General features: G+C 36.7%; 2 protein-coding genes and 3 pseudogenes across 2 annotated transcripts; 3 read left to right on the top strand and 2 right to left on the bottom strand.

Annotated features, from left to right (window-relative positions):
• Window positions 1-6,442: 6,442 nt before the first annotated feature.
• Window positions 6,443-7,531, top strand: LOC120117775 (annotated as a pseudogene).
• Window positions 7,532-10,922: 3,391 nt separating this feature from the next.
• LOC120117876 lies at window positions 10,923-11,861 on the bottom strand (annotated as a pseudogene).
• A 1,140-nt stretch (window positions 11,862-13,001) lies between these two features.
• On the bottom strand, window positions 13,002-15,155 carry LOC120117875 (annotated as a pseudogene).
• An 8,588-nt stretch (window positions 15,156-23,743) lies between these two features.
• LOC120117774 lies at window positions 23,744-25,709 on the top strand. The gene is made up of 3 exons (XM_039137999.1): window positions 23,744-24,280; window positions 24,452-25,051; window positions 25,143-25,709. Exons 1-3 carry the CDS (start codon window positions 23,744-23,746, stop codon window positions 25,707-25,709), a joined length of 1,704 nt encoding a protein of 567 aa, XP_038993930.1.
• Window positions 25,706-27,123, top strand: LOC120117773. Its single transcript, XM_039137998.1, has 3 exons — window positions 25,706-26,078; window positions 26,171-26,238; window positions 26,425-27,123. The coding sequence occupies exons 1-3, from the start codon at window positions 25,706-25,708 to the stop codon at window positions 27,121-27,123; spliced, it is 1,140 nt and encodes a 379-aa protein (XP_038993929.1).
• Window positions 27,124-27,926: the final 803 nt, after the last annotated feature.

Here is a 27,926-nt window from a genome sequence, read left to right as displayed (position 1 = left end):
TTTGAGTTGTTTGTGGATCAATTCTTCATTTATATTATGTCATGAACCAGTTCTCGAAAGCAACGACGATGTCAGTATACATTATGGTTTTATCATATCCAATCAGCATGTTAAAGTGCAGATCAGACAATCATCAAAATTTTAACAAAAAAGGATGAGTTTGAAACATATAAATAGTCGAGTAATCATTTTGAAACTTTTAATAGTCGAGGGACTCAACAAAACAATGTCATATAGTAGAGAGATCATTTTATAACTTTTAATAGTTGAAAGGCTCAACAAATCAACACCATATAATTACGGACCATTTGTGTACTTCACCCAAAAATAATTTACATTATATTTCCGCAAAAAGAGAGAGTGGGCCGCACCTTCCATGTTGTGATCATGTAACGAACACGCAAAGCGGTGGGTCCCAAAATAACTGCCAATCACATGTAATAATTAAAGGAAGAACAAAACCATTGCTGGTAATTGCAATTCAAAGCCAAGACGGCTACTTAGGAACTCATATATTAAATGTCATTGCTGTTTCTTTTTAGTGTTTGAACCCCATCGCTCACTGCATATTAAAAAAAAAAACAAATCAGATATAGGAATGGTAAAGAAGACGCTTAACAATTACCCACTTGCTTTCCCTACTCAGATCGGATCCAAGCTTTTTCTCAGCCTTTGTTTGCTTTTACTTTTGGTGTCTTAAGATTAACGTCTTATCTTGTCTGAAAAAAGTTGTAAGACAAGATACCCTACAAAAACGTGACTTTCACTATTCAACCCCACCTCTCCCGCTCCTTCCACCGTCCACAATCCACTTCCTCTTTTTAAGAGTAACCTATAATGGTAGTCAATAAATTTTTAGGGTATTTTCTATTTTGGTCATTAAATTTTTAAAATTTACATTATAATCATTAATTTTTTAATTCATTTTTATTATGGTCATTTCGTTAGCTGCCGTTCAGAAATGCTAGCGTGGTACATTAAATTCCCCCCCAATAAAAACCTCTAATTTATCAAATTGACAACCATGGTAAAAGTCGATTTTTTTTATGAACAAAGTGGTCGCGGGTCAATATCATTGATGGAAATGCTTTTGTCTGATCAGTGTTGAAAATCAATGCACCGAAAGTGCATGGTTTGAAAAAAAAATATTGAATTTTGTCAACAAATGTAGGCACCGAAAATTAGGTGTAGAATTTGTTGATTTTTTATATGGGCAAATTACAAACTCTAGTCACTAAAATTTAGGATATTTACAAATTAGTCTTAAGCTTCAACTATAAATACCCTAGCTCATTTAGCTTCAAAGCCATCCCAAAGCATTCTAGTTTTCTCCCAATACTAGAGAATTTAGAGTGTTTCTTGAGAGTTGTTTTCTCCTTTTTATCAAAGAGAATTATCATTGTTTTCTCATTGGTAGATCGAGAGAAGTTGTAATTCCTATTTTTTCATAGTAAAATTCTTCTACCGTTGCCGTGGTTTTTATCCTATATTATTTAGGGGTTTTCCACGTAAATTTTGTGTCTCTTTTATCTTCATTTTTATTTTTCAAATTATCAGTTGCGATTTTGCTCTATCCAATAGCCGTCTTCCGCAACAATTGGTATCTTAGCCAGATTTGAGTGTGTAATATCTGCTTATTGTCTTTGTGGTTGCCACCAAAAGGTGGATCCTCCAACGTAAGAAAGTAAGAAGGTATTACCCATTCTTTGAAGGTTCCAGAGAACTATTCACGATAATGAAATAGTGGGAGTTATCCGTAATAGAAGTTATGGCAATGAAATTTGATATTGAAAAATTCAATGGGAGAAATTTCTCATTGTGGAAATTGAAGATGAAGGTTATCATGAGGAAAGACGGTTGTCTAGCAGCTATCAGTGAAAGGCCGGTAGATTTCACATATGAAAACAAATGGATCGAAATGGACGGGAATGCTATGGCAAACTTTTATCTAGCATTAGCAGATGAAGTATTGTCAAACATCGAGGAGAAGAAGACAACTAAAGAGATATGGGATCATCTCACCAAATTGTACGAGGCCACATCGTTGCACAATAAAATTTTTCTTAAGAGAAAATTGTACACTCTCGGATGCCAGAATCTACTTCAGTGACGGAGCACTTAAACACACTGAACACTTTATTTTCTCAGCTTACACCTTAAGATGTACAATAGGAGAACAAGAATGTGTTGAACTTCTACTTCAAAGTTTACCTGATTCGTATGATCAACTCATCATCAACTTGACAAACAGTAATGTCATCATTCTAGTCTTCGATGACATTGCAGCTGCTATTCTATAAGAAGAAAATCGGCGCAAAAATAAGAAAGACAGACAAGTAAATCTGCAACAAGCAGAAGCATTGACAATGATAAGAGGGAGATCAACAGAACGTGGCCAAAGCAGCAGTCACAAACATGGTAGATCGAAGTCGAGGAGCAAGAAGAATTTAAGGTGTTACAACTGTGGAAAGAATGGTCACTTGAAGAAGGATTGTTGGAGTCTAAATAAAAACTCCAATTCACAAGGCAATACCGCAAACACCTCAGATGATGGAGATGTTATATGCTGTGAAACGTCAACCACCGTGGAAGGCAGAAAAAGATTTGCAAATATATGGCCATTGATTCAGGAGCAACATATCACATGACCTCAAGAAGAGAATGGTTCCATCAGTATGAACCTGTCTCAGGAGGATCTGTGTATAGTTGCAATGATCATGCCTTAGAGATCATTGGCGTGGGAACCATCAAATTGAAGATGTATGATGGAACAATTAAAGTTGTTCGAGATGTGCGGCACGTGAAAGGCCTAAAGAAAAATTTATTATCCTACGGATTGTTGGATAATAATGCAAGCAAGATTGAAACACAGAAAAAATCATGAAGGTGTTCCGTGGAGCGCTTGTGGTGCTGAAAGGTGAAAAGATAGCAGCAAACTTGTATATGCTGAAGGGAGAGACTTTGCTAGAAGCAGAAGCCTCTATTGCCTCATGTAGTTCAGATTCTACAATGTTATGGCATCAGAAACTTGGACACATGTCAGAACAAGGAATGAAAGTCTTGTGGAGCAAAAGCTACTTCCAGGCTTAACAAAGGTATCATTGCCTTTGTGTGAGCATTGATAACAAGTAAGCATATCGGTTGAAATTCAACACGTCAAATTCTAGAGGCAAAAGTGTTCAAGAATTGGTTCATTATGACGTATGGCAAGCACCGATTACATCCCTAGGCGGAAAAAAATACTTTGTCTCATTTATTGATGACTACTCTAAGAGATGTTGGGTGTACCCTATTAAGAAGAAGTCATATGTGTTTTCAACTTTCAAAAACTTCAAAGCACAGGTGGAACTTGATTCTGGAAATAAGATCAAGTGTTTGAGAACAGATAATGAAGGAGAATACACAAGCGAAGAATTTGATGACTTTTGTAGGAAAGAAAACATCAAAAGATAGTTCACAGTAACGAACACTCCTCAACAAAATGGAGTGGCAGAGCGGATAAACAGAACCTTGTTAGAAAGAAAAAAAGCAATGTTGAGGGATGCAGGCCTAGAAAAATCATTCTGGGCAGAAGCAGTCAATACGGACTGTTATTTGGTGAATCGAGCTTCATCAACTGCAATAGAGCTAAAGACACCAATAGAGATGTGGACTGGTAAACCAGCTGATTATTCAAACCTCCATGTATTTGGAAGTATTGTGTACGTGATGTACAACTCCCAAGAAATTTCAAAGTTGGATCCAAAATCCAGGAAATGCAAATTATTAGGGTATGATGATGGTGTAAAGGGGTATCGCTTGTGGGATCTCACTGCTCGCAAAGTGATCATCAGCAGGGATGTTATCTTTGTAGAAGATAAACTACAAAGAAAAGAAGACGATGATAGCGCTGAAAAGTCAGAGACTACACAGATAAATGTGGAAAAGGAGTTTGAACAAGGAGATTCTTCTAAACAGAACCAACAAATGATGAACAAGAACCAGAGAGTTCTAAGCTCCAACAACTCGTCAATCAGATCGTGTGAGAAGACGTCCCAATTGGCACTCAGATTATGTTATAGAAGGTAATATTGCATACTGCCTTTTAACAGAGGACGGTGAGCCATCAATATACCAGGAGGCAATAAACAACTCAGATGATTCACTGTGGATGATGGCGATGCAAGAAGAAATCAAAGCCCTTCATAAAAATAATACATGAGACCTTGTGTCACTACCACAAGGAAGGAAGCCAATTGATAACAAATGGGTCTTCAAAATCAAGCGAAATGGTGACGATCAAGTTGAGAGGTATCGTACAAGACTGATGGTCAAAGGATATGCTCAAAAAGAAGGTATTGATTTCAATGAAATATTTTCTCCTGTGGTTTGACTAACAACTGTTCGAGTAGTTTTGGCAATGTGTGCTACATTGAACTTACATCTAGAACAGCTAGATGTTAAAACAACTTTTCTTCATGGAAATCATGAAGAAGAGATTTATATGCTCAGCCTGAAGGTTTTGAAGAAAAAGAAAAGAAGAAATTGGTTTGCAAATTGAACAAATCTATGTACTGTCTAAACCAGGCGTCGAGGTGTTGGTATAAGAGATTTGATTTCTTCATTATGTGCCTTGGATACAACAGACTTAATGCAGACCCTTGTGCTTATTTCAAGAGGTCTGGTGATAATGATTTTGTTATGTTGTTGTATGTGGATGACATATTGGTTGCAGGACCCAACAAATATCATATTGAAGAATTGAAGGCACAACTGGCTAGGGAATTTGAAATGAAGGACTTGGGATCAGCAAGCAAGATTCTAGGGATGCAAATTCACCGAGACAGAAGTAATAGGAAGATTTGGCTTTCACAAAAGAATTACTTGAAGAAGATCTTATCACGATTCAGCATGCAAGATTGTAAGCCAATTTCTACCCCTCTTCTATTAACTTCAAATTATCCTCCAGTATGAGTCCTAGCAGTGAAGAAGAGAGGATGATGTCTCGAGTATCGTATGCATCATAGTGGGAAGTTTAATGTTCGCTATGATATGTACAAGACCAGACATTGCACAAGCAGTGGGAGTGTTAGTCGGTACATGGCGAATCTAGGAAAAGAGCATTGGAATACAGTAAAGAGGATCCTGAGATACATCAAAGGGACCTCAAATGTTGCATTATGTTACGGAGGATCAAATTTATTAATCAATGGTTATGTAGATTCTGACTATGCAGGAGATTTGGATAAAAGCAAATCTACTACAAGATATGTGTTCAAAGTTGCTGGTGCAGTTGTAAGTTGGGTTTCAAAATTGCAGTCAATTGTGCTACATCCACAACAGAGGCAAAATATGTAGCAGCTACACAAGCCAGTACAGAAGCAATTTGGTTGAAGATGTATTGGAGAAGCTTGGGCACAATCAAGAGTATGCATATCTGTTTTGTGACAATCAAAGCGCTTGCATCTAGCAAGGAATCCAACATTTCATTAAAGGACAAAGCACATACGAGTTCAGTACCATTTCATTCGTGAAAAGGTGGAAGAAGGGATGATAGATATGCAGAAAATCAATGCACCGAAAGTGCATGGTTTGAAAAAAAAATATTGAATTTTGTCAACAAATGTAGGCATCGAAAATTAGGTGTAGAATTTGTTGATTTTTTATATGGGCAAATTACAAACTCTAGTCACTAAAATTTAGGATATTTACAAATTAGTTCTTAAGCTTCAACTATAAATACCTTAGCTCATTTAGCTTCAAAATCATCCCAAAGCATTCTAGCTTTCTCCCAATACTAGAGTGTTTATTGAGAGTTGTTTTCTCCTTTTTATCAAGAGAGAATTATCATTGTTTTCTCCTTGGTAGATTGAGAGAAGTTGTAATTCCTATTTTCTCATAGTGAAATTCTTCTACCGTTGCCCATGGTTTTTACCCTATATTATTTAGGGGTTTTCCACGTAAATTTTGTGTCTATTTTATCTTCATTTTTATTTTTTCAAATTATCGGTTGTAATTTTGCTCTATCCGATAGCCGTCTTCCGCAACAATCAATAATTTACTTAGTTTTTGGTTTCAAGTGTTGAGCGCCAATGATAGGAAAGAGTATAGTCATTGTGATAAAAGAGGATTTTGTGGTTTTGGAACTTGATTCAACCTAGTGTTGTAATAGAATGGTGTTAACATTAGACATTCTTGTCCTTCGGCAGCCCGAGATCGATCCTTTCAGTAACAATGTGGGATGTTTTCTGTTTTTCTCCTGATTAGATATTATGGAACACAGCTAACCTGCATGGTGAACTCTATAGAGTTGGCTTATGCTCCTATGCCTGTGTACCTGTGGACTAATGAAAGGCTATCTGTTCTTAAATACAGAAGTGGAAATTTCAGAAACAAGTAAATCCAGAGCCTGAATAGAAACAAATTAGAGTGTACCGTCTTCTCTTGACCAAAGGGTGTGCAATTAGTGTTATATAAAATGCCTATAATGGTGATTATCACTGTATGCAGAGATTCCATCCTATTATACTGAAGTTGAATTATTGGCTCTGTCATAGTATCCCTGTTTTAATATTTAGAATATTCGTTCCATTGATTTCAAGTTTGCCTTGCTTGCTGACACTTGTCTGGTCAACAGCTGGCTCATTTGGCCATATCTCCGCGAACCAAAATACAAGATTGAATTTCATATGGAGGACTCTCCCTACCAGCCTGTAAGTAAGCTTAGAGTTTTCTATCATATATTTTGGTGTGGTTAAGAAGAAAAATAGAAACAATAGAAAGATTTTTATGTTATGGGATTTAGCTTATATCAGCTTCAATAATTTCTATGTAGTTTTTATATTAGTTGGCTGGTTTTTTCCTTTCATTTGAACCTGTCAAGTTCTATGTCGATTTATCCATTTGTCTGATACTGTAATGCCTGCAACATTTTTCAGGACTATGGTCAAGGGTCTGTTTTTATGCCTAACAAAGATGGAAAGAACTTTTTATATTTCTTGCCGAAGGTGGAGAAAGCCAAAAAAAAAAAACAGTTACTCATCAGAACACTAGTCGCTTGATTGTGGAAACTAAGAAACGGATTAAACTAAAGATGTAAGATGAGCTACTGGACGTACTGAAAAATCAATGCTTTATCAGAGTGAGCATCTAGTTCCTACCTACTGTGATAAGAGGGTTGGTGGTCGTATGAATTTTGCTATCAAAAACAGCTGAGGTAACTTCACTTGGAAGAGGATAATGTAGCTTCCAATTCAGTTTAATTAAGGTACTTCTATTTACTGGTTTAAGGGTTCGGTTGCATAATCTGTTTGATCTAAGTAGTAATAATAGTTATAAAGTTGGCAGTTTTTACTAATTTTATTCTTGACGTGTTCTTATCACTTTGGAATAACTTGGAATCGATGATCTAGTTCATACAGAAGGTTAAGAATAATTATAGTTGTTAAAATAACCATTGCAGGTGGTTCAGGAGTTTGTATTGGGTGTATATGATGAGGAGGCCACTGCTGCCTTCAACCAGAATCTTTCGCTTTTACATTTTTTGGTGTAACATGTTGTTCATGTAACATGTGTTGGTGGGGTGCTGTAAAAGTGATTGATAGGTGTAATGCAAGCAGAAAAGGAAACCATTTTGGGGTTCTGTTTTGTGTTGAGAGAAACCAGGGATGATCCATATCCTTGATTTTGCAGATTATTCCAAGAGAGACCGGCATGGCACACCATTAACTGCAATATCCTTCCGAAGGATTCCAAGGTTGATGACACTCATATACTTTGGTTGCGGACTCGAAAGATCAATCTGGTTTTGATTCAATAGACTGAATGTTGTAAATCTTCCTTCACATTTTGCTTAATTCTATATTGATTACTCAATCTTGAAGCTATGCCATACATTTTCTTAAAGAAAGATGGCAACTTGTCTTCATCATGCCGAAGATTTATCGTCTTTTATGTGATCTTTCTTACACCAATATTTTCATTCATGGCCATTGGCAAACGCTGTGGTATTCCACCACTCGGACAAGTCCATGAATTGTAGGGAATTCATATCACCATCGAAACCGCTGTGCTGTTGCGAAAATAATTATTCCACATGTTGGGAAATCTCAGTGACGGCAGTTTCGACCAATTAATGAATTTTATATTTTATTTGACAAAATAACTTTATTTTATGCAAAGTCTGGATTATACAAAGTTCAATCTAACGTGTAAAGATTTAAAACAAATTAATATTAATAAATTATTTTTATAATTTCACATATATCTTTTAATAAAATTAAATAAAATATATATTTTGTAGATAATTCCTAACAGTTTTATCAATTAGTTATCTCATTGTAATTCAGTTTGAAGAAAACAACAACATTTTTGTTAAGGAGGGTTAAGGCCGTAAGGTGCGTAGTCGATCCTAGCCAGAGATATGCCGAGAGTGTCAAGTACGGTATTTTATCAACATCGACAACGGTCACATTTGATCCAACTTGATTAGATGTGTTCCCTGGCTTGTTTAGGCCTGAAAAGAAGAAATCTTCTGCCACTGCAACTTTTGGATCTTTGCAGAATTTACCGTTTACAAACACTGCAATGAAGAAATGTTAGAAGTTATAAACATCATGGTGATGAACATTAACATGAAGTCCTTGAATGCCTGCGTCCATCTTTAATGTCCTTGAGAGCCACACAAAAGTCCTGGAGAGAACTGGGGTCAAAGGCCGAGGCCAACAAGCAAGTGAGAGCCAAGAGGGAGAAAGCGATAAGAATGGAGTGAATTCCTTTCATGATGATATACCAGCAATGCTTAATCTGATTTAGCAGGTTGTTTTCTATTGTTTTGGGAAGATTGAAAAACTTTGCGTGGCAGACATTGCTATTTATAGATGTGAAGCACCAGTCGTTCATTATTTCCCTTAACTAGTAGCTAAAGACTGTGACAACCAACCGGCCATGTACTCTCAAATAAGACTTGGTGATGTCCAGTTTCATACAAGTTTACATCTCGTCATTGTTAATTTCTTAATAAAGAAAATCTACACCTGGACTTTTTTTGTTTCAGGTGGTGACTTTCGTTTTGTTTAGTTCAGTGAAGGAAATATATGTTCGTAAATTTCTGTACTATTTTTGGTGCAAATGCTCCACTGAATTTTACGTAGAACTCAATCAATTGACACGGAATAACATGATTCGTGAAGCAAAATTGTAATAAATCACGTCATTTAATCCTCAATAACTTGAATGTTAATAATAGGCTTTACCCTATACACAGTGAAAGCAAAGTTGGTGCTTAATTTCACTGTTCGTTGAACTAATCAGCAGAGCAACATTGCTCAAGAAAAAAAAACAGATTTCGTGCACAAATTGATCAAGTAAAAGACGAAACAAGAGTTACTAAAAGATTGGTAATTATTGTGCTATCTCACAATATCAAAACCTCCGGAGAACATATGCAACAAAAATCTCATAAGAGCATCTCTATATACGGGATACTCGGAGCCTTACACCTATCAGGAGACTACAATCTTATGACATAACCTCTAGCAGGTCTCACGTGACTTGTCAAAATCAATCAACAACCAACCACATCAACCTAACGGTAACCATCATAACCTTATGTTTGAGGACAATACTAAGATCCACTACAAAGCCTCTCGACTTTGATTGAAGGATTTGGACTCCCCTTCATCATTCTCCCCTTTTCTATTTCTTGATAGAGAAAAGACAAGGACACCAACCAACGGCTGATCCACCACCGGTTGTAACTATATAAAAGCTATGTTATTTGGATCTGGTTGTTAGTATTAGATACGGCTATATATACTGCATGGGCATGGTTAGATTTTTTCTCAGTTTTCCATGCATTCAGAGATCTTTGGAGATCACGTCCTTTTATTCACGTGTTGGACATGGGTACTTAAACAAAAATGAAGAGTCGGAATAGCTTAGGATGGCAATCACACTGGACTAGTCACCGAATAAAACCATGCATTAAGCCATATAAGGGAATGATTAATTAGCATGTGTTGGTGGGATCCTGCAAAAGTGATTGATAGGTGTAATGCAAACAGAAAAGGAAACCACTTTGGGGTTCTGTTTTGTGTTGAGAGAAACCAGGCTGAACCGTATCCTTGATTTTGCATATTATTTCAAGAAGAGAGACCGTTATGACACACCATTAACTGCAGTATCCTTTCCAAGGATACCAAGTTGATGACACTCGTATTACTGTCGTTGCAGACTCGAAAGATCAATCTGGTTTTGATTCAAGAGAATGAATGTTGTAAATCTTCCTTCACATTTTGCTTTTTTTTTTTGTTAATAACTCAATCTTGGAGCTCTGCCATACATTTTTTTTTCAAAAAATTGCAACTTGTCTTCACCATGTTAAAGATTTATCATCTTTTATGTGAGTTTACTTACACAGAACAGAAATCATAACAAACCAACCAAATAAGATAAAAAAAAGGAAAAGTAAAATCTTCTGTTCATAAATAATTCCTAAATATTTTGTTTTCACTTTAGAATAAGTGCGTTTACGTCAACTGTTGGGTGGTTTATGCACCCCATGCCTAATTAGATATGAGTTTAAGATACATTATTTTAAATTCAAATGGATTTTACTTGAATTATTATTTTAAAATAATATATAAATTCAAAGAATAAATTTGAAGCACTTATTTTATCAACTAGTTATCTCATTGTAATTCAGTTTGTAGAAATCAACAACATTTTTATTAAGTTTACCTTATACATCACGATGAAGAAAATCAGACACCGAGTTCAAGTAACAAGCAATACAAGCTAAGCAGTGCACTATGATCACCCATAGAGAGTAGACCAGTCTGCTTATTACATCATAGTTTGCAGAATACTACGATTTTCGGTACGCAAAATGCATGGAAACATTATTTCAAACAAGCAATCAATCTTATAGGGTTTTAATTTAGGTCCTAGAGTACTTGTTAACCCGACCAGAGCCGAGACTGAAGATATTTAACCACGTCTTTATCCAACTGGAAGGCCTTGGCCAGAACATCTGGGTTGATCGGCTGGTTCGAGCCGAAGGCTGCCTTAGCATTGGTGATAACCCCAGCATTTTGGCTGCTGAAACCAACAAATGCAACGGCCTTCGTTTTCCCTATTTTGAACTGGAAATGAATCAAACCAATGGGGAAAACGAAAAGATCTCCGGGGTTTAGGATTTTAGTGAAGAGACGGTTGTCTGGGCTCGATGTAACGAAGGCGACATAAAGTGTGCCTCAGAAAACAGCTAGGATCTCTGTCCCTCGTGGGTGAGTGTGAGGAGGATTAAGACCGTAACGTGCGTAGTCAATCCGAGCCAGAGATATGCCGAGAGTGTTAAGTCCTGGTATTTTATCAACATCTACAATGATTGCATTCGATCCAACTTGATTAGATGTGTTCCCTGGCTTGTTTGGGCCTGAAAAGAAGAAATCTTCTGCCACAGCGAGCTTTGGGTCTTTGCAGAATCTACCGTTTACAAACACTCCAATGAAGAAATGTTGGAAGTTATATTAAATCATTGAAGCTAAACTGAATGTTGTTCAGCTCAGGCATTATAAAACATCATGGTGATGAACAATAACATAAAGTCGTTGAATGCCTACCTCCATCTTTGATGTCCTTGATAGCCACACAAAAATCCTGGAGAGGACTGGGGTCGAAGGCCGAGGCCAACAAGCAAGCGAAAGCCAGGAGGGAGAAAGCGATAAGAATGGAGTGAATTCCTTTCATGATGATATGCCAGCAATGCTTAATCTGACTTAGCAGGTGGTTTGCTATTGCTTTGTAGAAGATTGAGAAACTTTTCATGGCAGACATCGTTATTTATAGATGGAAACCACCTGCAGACCTGCTGCTCATTATTTTCCTTAACTAGTAGGTAAAGACTGACAACCAACCGGCCATGTACTCTCAAATAAGACTTGGAGATGTCCAGTTTCATACAAGTTTACATCTTGTCATTGTTGATTTCTTAATAAAGAATACCTGGACCTTTTTGTTTCGGGTGGTGACTTTTGTTTTGGTTATTTCAATGAAGGAAATAAATGTTCATATTATTTCTGTACTACTTTTTGGTGCAAACTCTCCAATGAATTTTGCGTAGAACTCAATCAATTGACACAAAATAAAATGATTCATGAAGCAAAATTGTAATAAATCACGTCATTTGATCCTCGGTATGTTTAATGTTGAATGTTAATAACAGGTTTACCCTATATACAGTGAAAGCAAAGCTGGTGCTTTCAGTGTTCGTTGAACTAATCAGCAGATCAACATTGCTCAAGAAAAAAAACCAGATTTCTTGCACAAATTGATCAAGGATAAACAAGAGTTATTAAAATATTGGTAATCGACAATGACATGATGTAACAAATAATGCAGATAAAAAATAACTTTGTTGATAGGATTTTTGGCGGTTCACCCCATCTACGTTCTGCAGAGAGTCACAATTGATGGTAGATCAGCCATTGGTCGGTGTCAAAATGCTCCAACTTTGAGAGAAGATAGAACAGAAAAGAGTTAAGATGAGGTGGTTCCATTGAGATCTCGTCTCTCGGTCATACTCAAAATGTTATATAGAGACTCGTTAGTATATGTGTTAGCCGTAGGGTTATAATGCTATTCGTAGACTAATCGACTAGGTAGATATGATCAGGTGACGGTAAATTTAATTTTAGTAAATCACAGTGAATTTAGTTCACATCCAGAGGAGATATAACAAACTTAGTTAGCTATGACAGGAAAGATTATGTTTTAACGATGAGGGGTACATATCTTTTGTCGATTACTGAAAGCTTGATTAGGCCAGTGATATTACATTCGAATTGCAGAACAATTCAGAGTCAGAGCGAACATAATTCCGATATTTTCTTAAATAGTTAAAACCGATTAGGGCGCCTCAATCGATCAATTTAAGTTCATTTCAGTTAAGCATTCGAAAGAATAGATGGAAATGCAAAAGAAAGAAAATAAGACATCATTTCTTTCATCAATATATGCTGATCTACATCCACATTTAAGCTATAATTAAATCACATAAATAAAGGTTCATCAAGAAATGTCATCTCAATATTGTAAACATAAAACTAACGAAAATCACATGCCGAAGAATCGAGCCTCTCGCAAAAGTGTTCCACTGCTTCAGCATTGAACCAGTTCCTTTTCATCTGCAATGTAAAATAAGCAATTAGTACTTCTTCATCATACTTACAATCCACATTCAAAAAAATATACTTCATATACAAAACGAGAAATGTACAAAGTAAGGGTTCATAAATGCTTATATACACCCACATCTAAGCTAATCAATAACATAAATAAAGGTTCATCAGGAAATGTTATCTCTAAAATTAATGAAAATCACATGACGGAGAATCGAACTTATCACAAAAGCGTTCCACTTCTTCAGCATTGAACCAGTCCTTTTTCATCTGTAATTAGTACCTCATCATCATTCTTATAATCCACATTTGAGAAAAATTCAATTTTTAAACTAAACGAGAAACGTACAAAGTAAGGGTAGCCTTCAATGCTAAAGTTCTCCGGGGCGCTTTTGACGAATGACTTTATGAAATAGACAACAAAGTTCCCACATTTTTTACCATTCCTTTGTTGTGGCACCTGAAAAGATCAAGGGTCAAACGGAGATATAACGGACTATCAAACAACATCAACATTTTGTGCTGTAATCACCTTAGGGACCAAAAGAGGAATTTGATAAATTGTCGGCTTATTCTCAGGCCTGCCTTCGGCTTTATAAATGTCGAACATGAACCTGCTAGCAAGAAATTCATATTGAACATTAGAAACTGTGGCAACTTTACTCAGCTAGAAATGCGAGTTATGCAAATGAGTAAATATACCTTCTTATATCCGGTTCGAGACGCATTGGGTCTGACATCTGTAGTGAGTCCAGCAACAGCATACAAGGTGTTCTGGTTTTAGATTGCAAACTTTCACTAAAATGGCATAAGATTAAGAGACTTCAATGATCCCTAAATATATACAGTTTCAAATGATAAAGTCGCATTTACTGACAATGGAACAAGGTGTTTGATAACCATGATACTAAGAATACTGACCAGCAAACTATAGGAACAAGAACATATTTCTTTGAAAATATATGCTTCTTCTTAATCCAAGATAGAACCTTTTCTCGATAAGATGCTTTCCTATACCATGCAAATCATTAACAATCTAAGTACATAAACGAAGTCCGCTTATCCTCCGGGAAGCGGCTCCATATGGTCCTGAAAATTTAAAACCACATTCAGAAAACTTCCAAAACAAAAATAGAGGGAAAGAGAAAAAAAAAGACTCAAACTTATTACAATACCATATAGCTTACCCTAAGTAAAGCTCAAACGATCCAAAGTCTAGCTTGTTTTTTAATTTAGATATTGAATTCCTTCTCTTCACTTGTCTTGTTTGATCGTGCACAACATGAAATACTATCTAAAAAACACAGAGCAGTTAATTTAAAGCCCCGTAGTCTCTGAGAATCCTGTTTACTTATCTTCTTCCCAGTTCCCTTCAAATACCCTACAACATGAATCCAACATGAACGGTGTTTCGAAATTGGATACCCATTATACGCTGCCACAACATAAGGATTAGGATCAAACTTCTATTTATCAGTCAGATATGCTTTCGACCAGTTCATAATAATAATGATAACAAGTAGCAGTGAAATGCTAGCAAGGTGCAATTTGAAATTCTACAATATTGCCATATAAGTAAAGCAGAAGAGCAATCAAATTACTTCATTATATTTCTTGCATTAAAAAGAAAAAGAAAGGGGGAAAAGCAGAATTACAATGTAATTATTCTAAATAGAAAATTACAGTTCATATTTTCATTGAAAAAGTTGAATATTTGTTGCAGAATTCTTCCAACTATTAGTTTCATAGCCACACATATTTGTTTTCAATATTCTCAAAACAAAAATCAAATAACAAAAGTACAAAACACCACCCAACAGATCTCTAATTGATAAAACAATGAACAACAGAAACAAAGGAAAGGAAAAAGGGGAGAAAAGAATAGAAGCAAAGATTGGAATACCAGGATCTGAAGAGCCGATTTCGATTGGTAATGAAGCATCATCACCTTGTTTTTTCTTTCCCATCAACTGAATTCTCTACTGAACTCAACTGAAAAAAGAATACAACCTTCTAAAAATAGAGCCATATAGAGTCTCATATAATAGGATCATATAACTATAAACATGTGATGAAAGCGAGATAATGAAGTAGAGAAAAAGGAGATTTCAGAAGAGAAGCATAAAAGATTGAAGAAATTCAGAATTCATTCAGTGAAAATGATGCATAATCCTCCCTTTTGTAGGTACATTTATTTTTATACAGTGTACTATAAAATCTAACAAGCCAGCTGGCTTAGATTCTAACTAATTTTGTTACTGCATATTATCCTTAGGCTTCTCTGGTGGACTTCTCTATTGGGCTCACGGCTACTGGATATTCAAATAGCTGTTGGGTTTAATGAACCCGTGCTCCTCACGTGACCTACACTTCATCATGTAAAAATCCCAATTCCTTCAGCAATCCCTAACCCTTGTTTAACATTTTCCCCAATTCTCTCTTCACTTCCCCGATCGTCTTCTCCTCCATCCTCATGTCCTTCTCCTCCAACCATGACAATACCTGCCGCTAGAGTAGATCCTTGTCTCCAAGGATCAAAGTTAGGACTGTCCCCGAAGAACAGTATAGTCCTCCCAAGTATCGCACGAGTCATCCAGATTTTTCCATTGTACCAACAACTAAGTAATAGTTTGTGGTTTCTGTTTACAATTCTTCTTCTCATGACTTGCAAAGGCTCAATTTTAATTTCACCTTCCTCGGTCATGTCAGGAGGATCCATAGAAGAAGTGGCTAACTGTCCAATGTGTTTCTTCAAAAGACTCACATGGAAAACTGGATGTAACCGTGATGTCTCAGGTAAAGCCAAACGGTAAGCAACCTCACCAATCTTTTTTGTAATTTTGTAAGGCCCATAGTATTGGGCTGCTAACTTTAGGTTTTTGCGCAGAGCCAATGATGTTTGGCGATAAGGCTGTAATTTCATGTACACTTATTCTCCTACTGCAAAATTTCTTTCAGATCGTTTTTATTAGCTTTCTGTTTCATGCGATTAGCTACATTTTCTAAATGAAATTTGACTAGCCTACGAATGTCTTCTCTAGTCTGCATTAGTTCACTGATAGAATGCACTGGTGAGTCTGATTGCCAAACCATTATAGGGGGGTACATATCCATAAAGGGCTTGAAATGGTGTTAACTTTAGGGTTGTATGGTAGGTGGTATTATACCACCACTCTTCATGAGATAACCATTTAGCCCACTGCTTTGGTTGGGAGAAACACAAACCCCTTAGATACTGTTCAAGACACTGATTCACCCTTTCACTTTTCCATCAGTCTTTGGGTGATAGGCGGTACTAAATAGAGTCTTAGTACCCAACTCCTTCATTAGTTCTCTCCAAAAGAGACTAGTGAAGGTTTTATCTCTGTCTGAAATGGCCACTTTAGGCTGACCATACAGCTTATAAAGGTTGTCCAATTATAGTTTAGCTACTTCAGCAACAGTAAAAGGGTGTGACAGTGCCACAAAATGACTGTATTTTGAACTTATAAACCACCACTAAGATACAGTTCTTCTTCAAAGAAGTGGGTAAACCTTCTATAAAATCCATAGTGATTACTTCCCAGGCCTGTTGAGGAATAGGCAGTGGCTGAAGTAGACCATGTTTAGCAACATGCTCCACTTTAGTTTGCTGACATACTGGACAATCCCTTACATAAGTTGCCACCATGGTCTTAAGTTTAGGCCAATAGAAATAACTTCTAATTCTTTGATAAGTGGCCTGAGTTCCTGAATGACCTCCATGAGGTGAGTCATGTAAGGTTTGAAGAATCTGTAGCCTAAGAGAGCCTTTAGTACCAATATATACCCTGTCTTGAAATCTAAGAATTCCTTTGGAATATTTCCACTTAGAATCAGCAGTAGGAGAGACAGTCAAACTAGAAATCCACTCAGTAGCCAATAAATCATCCTTGTAATTGTCCTCCACTTCTTGAACCCAAGTAGGAATAACTAGGGTAGTTCCCATGATAAGACACTGACCCTGGTCTTCCCACTGCCTGGATAAAGCATCTGCCACAACATTTGATTTACCTTTCCTGTATTGGATAGTATAATCCAATCCCAATAATTTTGTCAGCCCCCTTTTTTGAATAACAGTAGTGAGTTTCTGCTCCAATAAGTATTTTAAAGGCTCATGATCAGTTTTGATGATAAAAGGTTTGCTCTCTAAATAGTGTCTCCACTTGGAGGCTGCTAATAAAATAACAAGGTATTCCCTCTCATAAATAGACAGAGCAGCATGTCTCGGACTGAGAGCTTTACTTAAAAATGCTATAGGTCTGCCCTCCAGTGATAAAACAGCCCCTATGACTCCAGAGCTAGCATCAGTCTCTAAATAAAAAAATTTAGTAAAGTATGGTAGAGCTAACACAGGTGCAAGACATATAGTTCTATTAAGTTCTTCAAAAGAGTCAAAGCTGCACTGTGCCACTTAAAACAATCTTTTTTCAGCATCCGAGTCAAAGGTTTACTAATAGTCCCATATTCTTTGATAAATCTTCTATAATAGCCTGTCAACCCCAAAAATCCCCTTAATAATTTTAAGGATTTAGGTAAAGGCCAATTTCTCATTGCTTCTACCTTGCTAGGATCAGTAGCAACACCAGCAGCTGAAATAATATGGCTCAAGTACTCTACTTGGGTTTGACCAAAGAAACACTTAGACATTTTTGCAAATAGTTGATTACTTTGCAAAACATCCAAAACCGATTGTAAATGCAGAATATGGTCTGTCATAGAGCTGCTGTAAACTAATATATCATTAAAAAACACCAAAACAAACTTCCTAAGGAATGTACTAAATAATTCATTCATCAAAGCCTGAAATGTTGCATGAGCATTAGTTAACCCAAAGGGCATTACCTTAAATTCATAATGACCCTGATGAGTTCTGAATGTTGTTTTATAAATGTCTTCCTCTTTAATCCTGATCTGCCAGTAACCTGACTTGAGATCAATATTTGAAAAGTAGACAGCCCCATGTAGCTCATCCAATAAATCCTCAACAACATGAATAGGAAATTTATCCTTAATTGTCATGTTGTTCAACTGTCTATAATCAACACAGAACCTCCATGTACCATCCTTCTTTTTAATGAGAAGGCATGGAGAAGCAAAAGGACTTTTGCTAGGTTGAATAATAGAAGAAGATAACATAGTAGCAATATGTTTTTCCACTTTAGTTTTTTGATTATGAGGGAATCTGTAAGGCCTTAAATTAACATGCATAAAATCAGGCTTTAAAGTGATAGCATGATCATGAGTTCTTGTAGGTGAAAGACCTGTAGGCTCAGCAAAAATAGAATTGTATTTTTTCAATAATGGTTGAATAGATGTAGGAGTAGGCCTTGAACCTTCTGTCATATTCATCAAAACAGCATACCCCAATAAAGCAGAATTTGAAACTGTCATCTTCAATAGTGTAGCTCCTGAAATCTGTTGCAAAAAATTCGAGGGTTGTTGGCCATGTATAACAATCTATTCATCTTGATGTACAAAACTGAGTGTCAGTTTATTAAAGTCCATCAAGATAGGACTGACTAATTTCATCCAATCAACACCTAGGACCATATCACTTCCCCCTAATTGAAGAAGTCTAAAATCATGAATAAAAGAATGTCTCTGCATTTGCCATTCCACCCTGTTACACCTAGCTGTACTGAAAAGTTGTTGTCCATTGGCCACTGTAATAACTAAAGGATATGGTGTAGTCACCTGAATCCCTGCATCAACCCACTGAGGTGTTAAGAAACTGTGGGTGCTACCACTGTCAATTAATATGTTCAGTGGCCTACCTAGAATAGTGCCTTAAATCCTTAGTGTATTATGACCAATACACCCATTGATAGCATTCATAGAAATTTCTAGGCTCTCATCTTCTTGTAACACTTGTTGTTCTGTCTCATTTGGTAAAGTTTCTGAAGATAAAACATGTTCTTCTTCAATCATCATATTCAATTGCTTTGTCTTACATTGATGCCCTGGAGAGAACTTCTCACCACACTTAAAACATAGGTTGTTTTGTCTCTTGTACTCCAATAAATTCTGTTTTGGAGGTAGACTAGTTGAACCTTTCTGTTGTGGGATTGATAAATTAAGTTTTGTAATAGGTAATGGGTTTGGGTAAGATGGGTTTCTAAAAAATGCTCTCCCTCTTTTATTCTCATATTCCACAGAAAGCTCATACAGTTTAGCTTGTCTGCAAGCTTCAGAGAGTGTCTTTGGTTCCAAAACTGTTACTCTATCCTTGATATCTTCTCTTAGCCCACTAATAAAAAGATAGACAAAAAACTCCTCACCTAGAGTAGGATTCTGTAACAGCATATGAGGTTGTAATTCTTCAAACCTGTCCTGGTACTCCTCCACTGATCCCTTCTGCACTAACTTTGATAATTCCTCAACTATGTCAGCAAAGTACTTATCACAAAATCTATGGCAAAGATCTGCCTCAAATTCATGCCATGTCACATGATGCTTCTGCATAATATAACCATCAAACCAGATTTCTACCTTCCCCATTAAATACATTGTAGCCACCTCCACATTTTGTTCCTCTGCAATATTACATAAAGAAAAATACTTGAGGCATTTTTGTATCCACTCTCTAGGATTATTTCCTTCAAAAAAGGCAGCTCAATCTTGGGTCTATGCCACATTAACCCTGCAGTATTAGAGGAACCTCCAATGCCTCTTCTATCCACATCCAAACTGACTATATTGTTTCTAACTGCACTGTTCTCTCCTGCTTGGACATCATTTCTAAAACTAGGTAAATCCCCTGGTTTAGATCTTAGAATTCCAGGTTCATCAGGGTTATAAGTAAACCTAGTCTTATCATTAAGCACAACGACTTTTACAGGTTGTTTTACCCTCTGTTTTAGAAGCGTTAGGGAATTGTATATGCTCGTTATCAGACTGATTTTGCTCCCCATTTCTACCAGTTAAAATCTTCAATAATTCCTCCACATATCATTGATTAGTGGCCATCCTGGATTCTAATAAAGAAAGTCAATTTTCTTGATTCTCCCAGCATTTAGGAACCTTCGTGTCATCCTGAGATTGCTTGACCAACGTTGATAACTCCTCCAATTGTTTTTGTAATGCTAAAATTTCTGTTGTTTCAGTCATACTTTGATTTTTCTTTGGCATTCCAATAACGATTTGCCAGGAAAATTTGGCTCTGAGATACCAATTTGTGATGAAAGCAAGATAATGAAGTAGAGAAAAATGAGATTTCAGAAGAGAATCAGAAAAGATTGAAGAAATTCAGAATTCATTCAGTGAAAATGATGCATAATCCTCCCTTTTGTAGGTACATTTATTTTTATACAGTGTACTATAAAATCTAACAAGCCAGCTGGCTTAGATTCTAACTAATTCTATTACTGCATATTATCCTTAGGCTTCTCTGGTGGACTTCTCTATTGGGCTCACGGTTGCTGGATCTTCAAATAGCTGTTGGGTTTAATGAACCCATGCTCCTCACGTGACCTATACTTCATCAGGTAAAAATCCCAATTCCTTCAGTAATCCCTAACCCTTGTTTTAATATTTTCCCCAATTCTCTCTTCACTTCCCCGATCGTCTTCTGCTCCATCCTCATGTCATCCTCCAACCATGACAAAACACAACCAAGCAGAATCCTACAAGTTAAGGCTTTCCAAAATTACATTGGTAGCACTAACTCAGCCATTGAAAGTATAATACTTTATACTGGGATAATATAGCAACAGAAAAAAGACCGTAATAAGCTGTCTATGGACTTACAGGAATCAATATATATTCAGAGGCATTGTTACTAATCCTGTTTCTGTTACTATGCAGGGAAGATATCTTTTCCCAAAGCTGTGAGGAATCTTTCAACTCATACTTCAAACATGGTATTTCAGCAGCCTCCAAAATAGTGGACAAAAGAGAAAATTAGAGAAAATACAATAGAATCAGATTAAAGTTGAGCGAGTAAATTTTGGATATCATAAAATTGTTTAACTACAACTACCGATTGAATATGCCAAACTAATTAAGAGAAAGGAAAACAAAGAGTGAAAAACGTAAGGCCGACCTGGATGTGTCGAAACGACGTCGTTCTAGTCGTCAGCTGCTGGATTGTGCCCCAGTTGAAGAATAAGAATGTGTTGAATGATTTTTTAATCAAACACAACTGCTAAAAGAAAAATGTAGGAACTTTTAGAAACGGAGGTAGAGAATCATACAACACGAACGAAAACAGAAAACAAAATAAACCCAGAATTCATATAAACGAAGCCAAGCAGAAATCTACAAGTTTTGAAGTTAAAAGAAAAAGTACCTTTATTAATTTACTAATAATCTATTGTTCGGGTTGTTGAAAAAAGCTATAGGCATGGGAGGCGGGGGTCAGTGACTGGAGTAAGGGAAGATAAGTGGATTTGAGTGGGACTGGATACTGTGTGTTGCGGGAGGAGGAGGGTTTGTTTGACTTTGAAAAACCTATTGAAAATGGAAATTCATTTACATTTACGGTAAATTACCTATTTAGTACCCTTTATTTTTATATTTTTATTTTAATCATCTAATTATTTTTTTCCTTATAGAATCATATCAATAATTTACTTTCTATTACTATTTTAGTATAACACCTTCAAATTTAAATGTTTCCTTTTACAAAGGGGTTTGATATTTTTGTCAATGCAACCACATCAATAATGAGAATGTCTTGAATTTCATCAGGCGGTTGTTGTAGAATCCAAAATGTCGAACTCTTATTATGTTCTAAGCGAATTAAAATATCAGCTTTATTGTTTGTTTCTGTTGAGACACAAACAATTTTAATATTTCATCGAAGATCAAGAATCCTATGAACCTTACAAATGATCGACGACTCAAGTAACTGAACATCAGGAGAACTAAGAAGCCTCACTACCATCTATTTCTACTACAACTTGTCTAACACCATGGTCCCATACGATAACTAGACCATCCAACCGAATTCATAAAAATAACAATTTTAATTCTTCAAATTTATATATTTTATTAGGTTTTCAAACTGATTTTATAAACCTTTAGTTATTATTCAATAGAAACATTTTGAATATTCTATTCTAACACAAACAAAATTACGATACTAAATTGATAGAGATTATCCCAAATAAAAGAGGTCCACTTGAATTTTTTTGATAGATTGGTCAATTTTTTACAATAATGCAGTAAAAAAAAATTGTTCAAACAGGACACTCTCAAAATTATTTTTTTTTGATGAAATTTTATCTCAGTAGAGTGGAATTTTAATTCGGGTGCACGTTAGCAGGGCTAACGAGATATGAGTTCTCCGGTGTGGCTTTGACGGTTTCTTGTAGTTTCTTGTTCAGATTCTTCTTTCTTGCTTCTTTCTTGGCTTTGCGTTCGTTTTATTTACTGGTTTTATGGATTGGAGGAAGCTCTTTGGGAGTGCTACTGAGCAAACCTTGGAGTATTTCCCCCTGTAATTCGAGAAGGATCTCCGGCTCCTTTTGTTCAACCGCCTCTGGAGGTTTTTGAAGCTGGTATTTCTGAGTGGAAATTGTCCTTGGTAGGGTAATTTCTTGGTCCTCATCCACCATTTGCTACTTTGAAGCGTATTGTTGATACTCTGTGGAAGACGACGCTTATGGGCTCGGGTGTTCATGTTAGTGTTGCCGGTAACAACCTGTTTGTCTTCTCATTTAGCTCCGATTCTGCTTGTAATTGGGTTTTAGATAACGGGCCATAGCATGTTCAGAACAAGCCTTTAATTATGCGTAGATGGGAGCCAAACATGAAACGTTTATATTTTGATTTATCTCGCAATACCTGTTTGGATTCAGCTCTATAACATTCCTTTAGAGCTATATTCTCGTGTTGGGTTGAGTTATGTTGCAAGTGCTTTGGGTGTTCCCTTGTCAATGGACGTTGTGACTGCCTCAAAGTCTATGTTGGAATACGCAAAGGTCTACGTTGAAATAGGGGTTAGGGATTCAATTCCTAAGTATATTGATGTTGTGTTGCAGGATGAGTTGGCTACATCGATTCTAGTTGTGGCTCATTGGATGCATGCAATACTTTTGGGCATAGTGAGAAATCTTGTACTGAGATGCTTAAGTCCCAGCCTCTTGTGGTTCAGGTCTGGAGGAAGAAAGAAGAGGATAAAAGGCCTGAAGGTGCTGTTGTTGGTGGTATTGAGGTTCTACAGGAGCCTGTTCACCATGTTAGGGTAGGGCTAGATAGCTGGGTGAGTTCCCAAGTTGGGGAGCTGGTTGAGGACCTTGGAGATGAAGTTCAGGCCATTAGCGCTGTCCCAACTGATGTTGTGAATGTGTCTCTTCCTTCCCTGTTGTTGTCGACTTACCTGTTCTGCAAGCTTCTTCTCAGAAGAAGAAGACAAAAGGGAGGGGTAAGGACAAAAAACAATTAGTTGGTTTATCCAATCGTTTTGAGGTTATAGTAGTAGCTGCTGGTATGGAAGGTACTATAAAACCTCGAGTTGCTTCTATGGGAGTTGCTGCCCTCTTGAATGAAATGAAAAGTAAAAAGAAAGAGTATGTGGGAGCTGTTGTAGGTGCTGTTGGGGGGGAGGTTATTCCTGCTCAATGATAGCTTGTTTTTGGAATGTCAGAGAGTTCAACAGTCCTTTGAAGCAAGTGCAGGTATTCTCGAGACTTGGTAAACTAAATGTGGATGTTATCTGCCTTATGGAAACTAGGGTGAGGTCTGCTAATATGGCTAGAGTTATTGATTGTTACTCTTCAGATTGGGATAACTTCTCAAATCATGAGTGTTCTGGAAATGGTAGATTATGGATTTTTTGGAGGAAAGGTCTAAATTTTTCTATTTTGGCTGCTTTTGATCAGTCTCTGTCCATAGTTGGTGAGATTAATGGTCATAGATGTGTCATTACAACTGTTTATGGTTGTAATACTGGTGCTGAAAGGCTACATCTCTGGAGGCAGTTGAATGAGGTGGAAAGTATGGTGGGGGAGTCATCTTGGCTTATTGGAGGCGATTTCAACTTTTTTGCTTATGCTGTTGAGAGTTCTGATTTTGAGAGGCTAGGTCTCTATGATAATGCTGATATGGAAGCACTCAGGAATTGCTTGTCTTCTTTGGAGCTCATTGATCATCCTTTTGTAGGGCCTTTATACACATAGTCCAATAGACAATAAGGAAATTACTTAGCCCACAAGTTAGATAGAGTTCTTATTAATCCTCGGTGGCTTGAAGCTTTTCCTAGTTCATTTGTTGAATTTATAGCTCAATGGGTTTCGGATCATTGCCCTGCATTAGTTTCATTCTTTAAGGACAACCATGCTGACAGACCTAAGCCCTTCAAGTTCTTCAATTGTTGGGCTAGGCATGAGGAGTTCATGAATGTTGTAAAGGAGTCTTGGCAGTCTGAAGTTTCTAGCACTGCTATGTGCTGTCTTTTCGCCAAGTTGAAAAGACTTAAGTTGAGACTAAAAGAATTTAACAGATGTCATTTTGAGGACATCTCCAAAAGGGTAAATGACAAGAGGAACCAGCTTGAGCAAATTCAACTTGCTAATCTTTCACATGCTGGCTGTTATATTGATGAAAAGAATACCCTCCAAAAAGAGCTTCATGATCTTGAAGTGGTTGAAGCTTCATTCTACAAGCAGAAAGCCAAAATCCATTGGCTTAAGGAGGGTGATAGGAATACTAATTTTTTTCATTCTGCTATGATAAGGAAGATAAAGAGAAATACTATCAGATTACTTTATGCTGAGGATGGTTCCAGGCTAGATACTTTTGAGGCCATGTCTGCTGAGATGGTGAGATTCTATACTGAGCTTCTTGGCATTGAAGACCCTGGTGTTAAAAGCTGTGATGTGGATGATCTTAATAGCTTACTGGGGTATGACCTCCCTTGTGAGGCTGCTGTTCTCTAATAAGGAAATTAAAGCCTCTTTGTTCAAGCAAGGGAATGAGAAGAGCCCTGGGCCTGATGGGTATACTGCTTATTTCTTCAAGGTGGCCTGGGATATTGTTCAAGGGGATTTCCTGGCTGCCATTAAAGAGTTTTTCCAGACTGGAATCTTGCTGCCTGCCTTCAATGCTACAGCCATTGTTCTGGTGCCTAAGGCTCCCAATGCAGGTATGGCTAAGGATTTTCGCCCTATTTCCTGCTGCTCGGTTATGTATAAAACTATTTCTGGCATCATTGTCAACTGTTTGGCTAGTTTCTTCCCAGACATGATTTTGCCTAATCAGTCTGCTTTTATTAAGGGTCGTAGTATTGTAGATAACACCCTTCTAGCCCAGGAAATAGTTAAGGGCTATTCTCGCAGGACATTGTCCTCTAGATGTGCTCTTAAGATTGACCTTAGGAAGGCTTTTGATTCTATTTGTTGGGATTTTTTGATGAAAGTGCTTGCTACCCTGGGGCTTCCTGAGGTACTTAGAGCTTGGATCAGGGCTTGTATCACTGGTGCAAGATTCTCTGTGGCATTTAATGAGAGCTTAGAGGGGTTTTTTAAGGGAGAAGTGGAATTAGGCAGGGTGACCCACTGTCCCCATACCTTTTTGTCCTGGTTATGAATGTACTGTCTCGTTTGCTAAATGTTGCTGCTAGGAATAGTTTAATTCGATTCCACCCCAAATGCAAACGTGTTTCTCTCACTCACCTTTGTTTTGCTGATGATTTGCTTATTTTCTGCCATGGGGATGTGAGTTCTATTTTGGTTGTTGTTGGAGTCTTGGGGGTTTTCTATGAGCTGTCTAGCCTTCAACTGAATGCTGGTAAATCAGAATTATTTGCTTGTGGGGTTCATGATGATATTTTGAGCAGGGCGCAAGTTGTAACTGGTTTCAAATTGGGTAGTTTTCCTGTCAGATATCTTGGAGTGCCTCTAGTCACTAGAAAATTAACTGCCAAGGATTATCTTCCTTTGGTTGACAATATCAGAGGTTGACAAGATCAGAAGTAAATTGAGTATGTGGTCTAAATTGAGACTGAGTTATGGTGATAGGCTTCAACTTATTCAATATGTGCTTTTCAGTATTTCAAATTTCTGGTGTAGGCAGCTGGTTTTTCCTAATGTGGTCATCAAGCAGGTTGAGCAGCTTTGTATGAGGTTCTTTTGGAAGGGGGAGACACTCCTTCTAGGGGGCTAGAGTTAACTGGCTGCAAATGTTTTGGCTCAAATAAGAGGGTGGTTTGGGTTTAAAGAGCCTTGGTTGTTGGAACAAGGTGTGTTGTTTCTTGCTGATCAGGAATATTCTAGCAAATGCAGGGTCACTTTGGGTGGCCTAGGTCAAAGAGTATGCTCTAAAGGGGACTGCTTTTTGGGAAGTTAGTCCCAAGCCTCAGTTTAGCTGGACCTTGAGAAAACTCCTCAAGCTTAGAAATACAGTTGCAGATTTATTTGGCAATGTTGTTGACTGGAACGCAGTTAAAAGTAAATGGGTGTGGGAGAAGTTGAGAGACAAGAGGGAGAAGGTCAGGTGGGAACACCTAATTTGGTTTCCCCTACATGTTCCAAGGATGTCTATTGTTGCTTGGATGGTTGTTTTGAATAGGCTCCCAACTAAGGTCAAACTCATCAATATGGGAATGAAATTGGATGGACTTTGTGACCTCTGTAATGCTGAGTTAGAAGACAAAGACCATCTCTTCAATGATTATGGTTTTGTTAGTGGAATTTGGAGGAGTATTCTGCAGACCTGTAAAATTCCTCACATGATTCTGTGTTGGAGTGATTCTTTGGATTGGGCAGTAGTCAATTTCAGGGGTAAATCCTTGCTAGTTAGTATTTTGAAGCTAGCTTGGATTAGTCTTTTATATTTTGTATGGGAAGAGCGTAATTTCAGGTGCTTTAGAGGTTGTTCTCGGTCTGCTGATAATATCTTTGAGTGTATAAGAAGATATGTTGGTGATAGGATTAATGGTTGCAGCATTAACAAGGCTGACAGTGTTAATCTCCAGCTTTGTCTGGATTGGAACATTGGCTAGGTCCTGGCGGCTGTTGTTTTGTTGTAGGCTGTTGTTTTGCTGTGGGCTGCTGGTCGTCTCTTTCTTTGCTCTTTGCTTATCTTACTTCTTGCTTTGTTATTTTGGCTGATTGTTTTGAAAGTTACTGCTTAAGTTGCTAGCAGGGGTCTAATATCTTATTGACTTTTGTAGCTTGTTTTGACTGTAGCTTGTTATTGTTCTTTCTTTGGGTAATAAAATTCAAATTATCCAAAAAAAAATTATTTTTTTAAATAGGGTGAATATTACAGTACACCCCAAAGACGCATATAGTGCAATGTGTCTCCCATATTTTTTTCATATTTCATTTTTTATTAAGCACGACCTAATATATTGATAATATTTATAACAAAATAAGCAATTAATCTATTTTATTATTGTGAGATTTCTAAGAACGCATTAACTTAAACTTTAATAACATTTTAGACGCTCTTAATATGTTGACAATATTAATAACAAAATAATTAATTAACATATTTTATTATAATCAAATTTTTAATGTCTCATCAGCTTAAACTTTCATAATATATTAAGTGTTACCTAATATTTTGATAATATTAATAATAAAATAAGTAATTTGTTTATTTTCTTACCGTTTATAATATTTTAGACGTAACCTGTTATGTTATTTTTGTTGATAATATTTACATTAATTAACCTAAATTATTAAAGACAATATTTTTATACTCATTTTACATACAACGATAATATTTTCAATTATTACTATTATTATTAACACAAATAACATTTCTTGCTAAAACATATAACAATATCACTTTTAACCG

This window comes from Hibiscus syriacus, unplaced genomic scaffold (assembly GCF_006381635.1).
Source record: "Hibiscus syriacus cultivar Baekdansim isolate YM2019G1 unplaced genomic scaffold, ASM638163v2 tig00110321_pilon, whole genome shotgun sequence".
NCBI classification, from domain to species: domain Eukaryota; kingdom Viridiplantae; phylum Streptophyta; class Magnoliopsida; order Malvales; family Malvaceae; genus Hibiscus; species Hibiscus syriacus.
The sequence above is the reverse complement of the archived record's forward strand: the minus strand, read 5'-3'. Positions and strand labels throughout refer to the sequence as shown.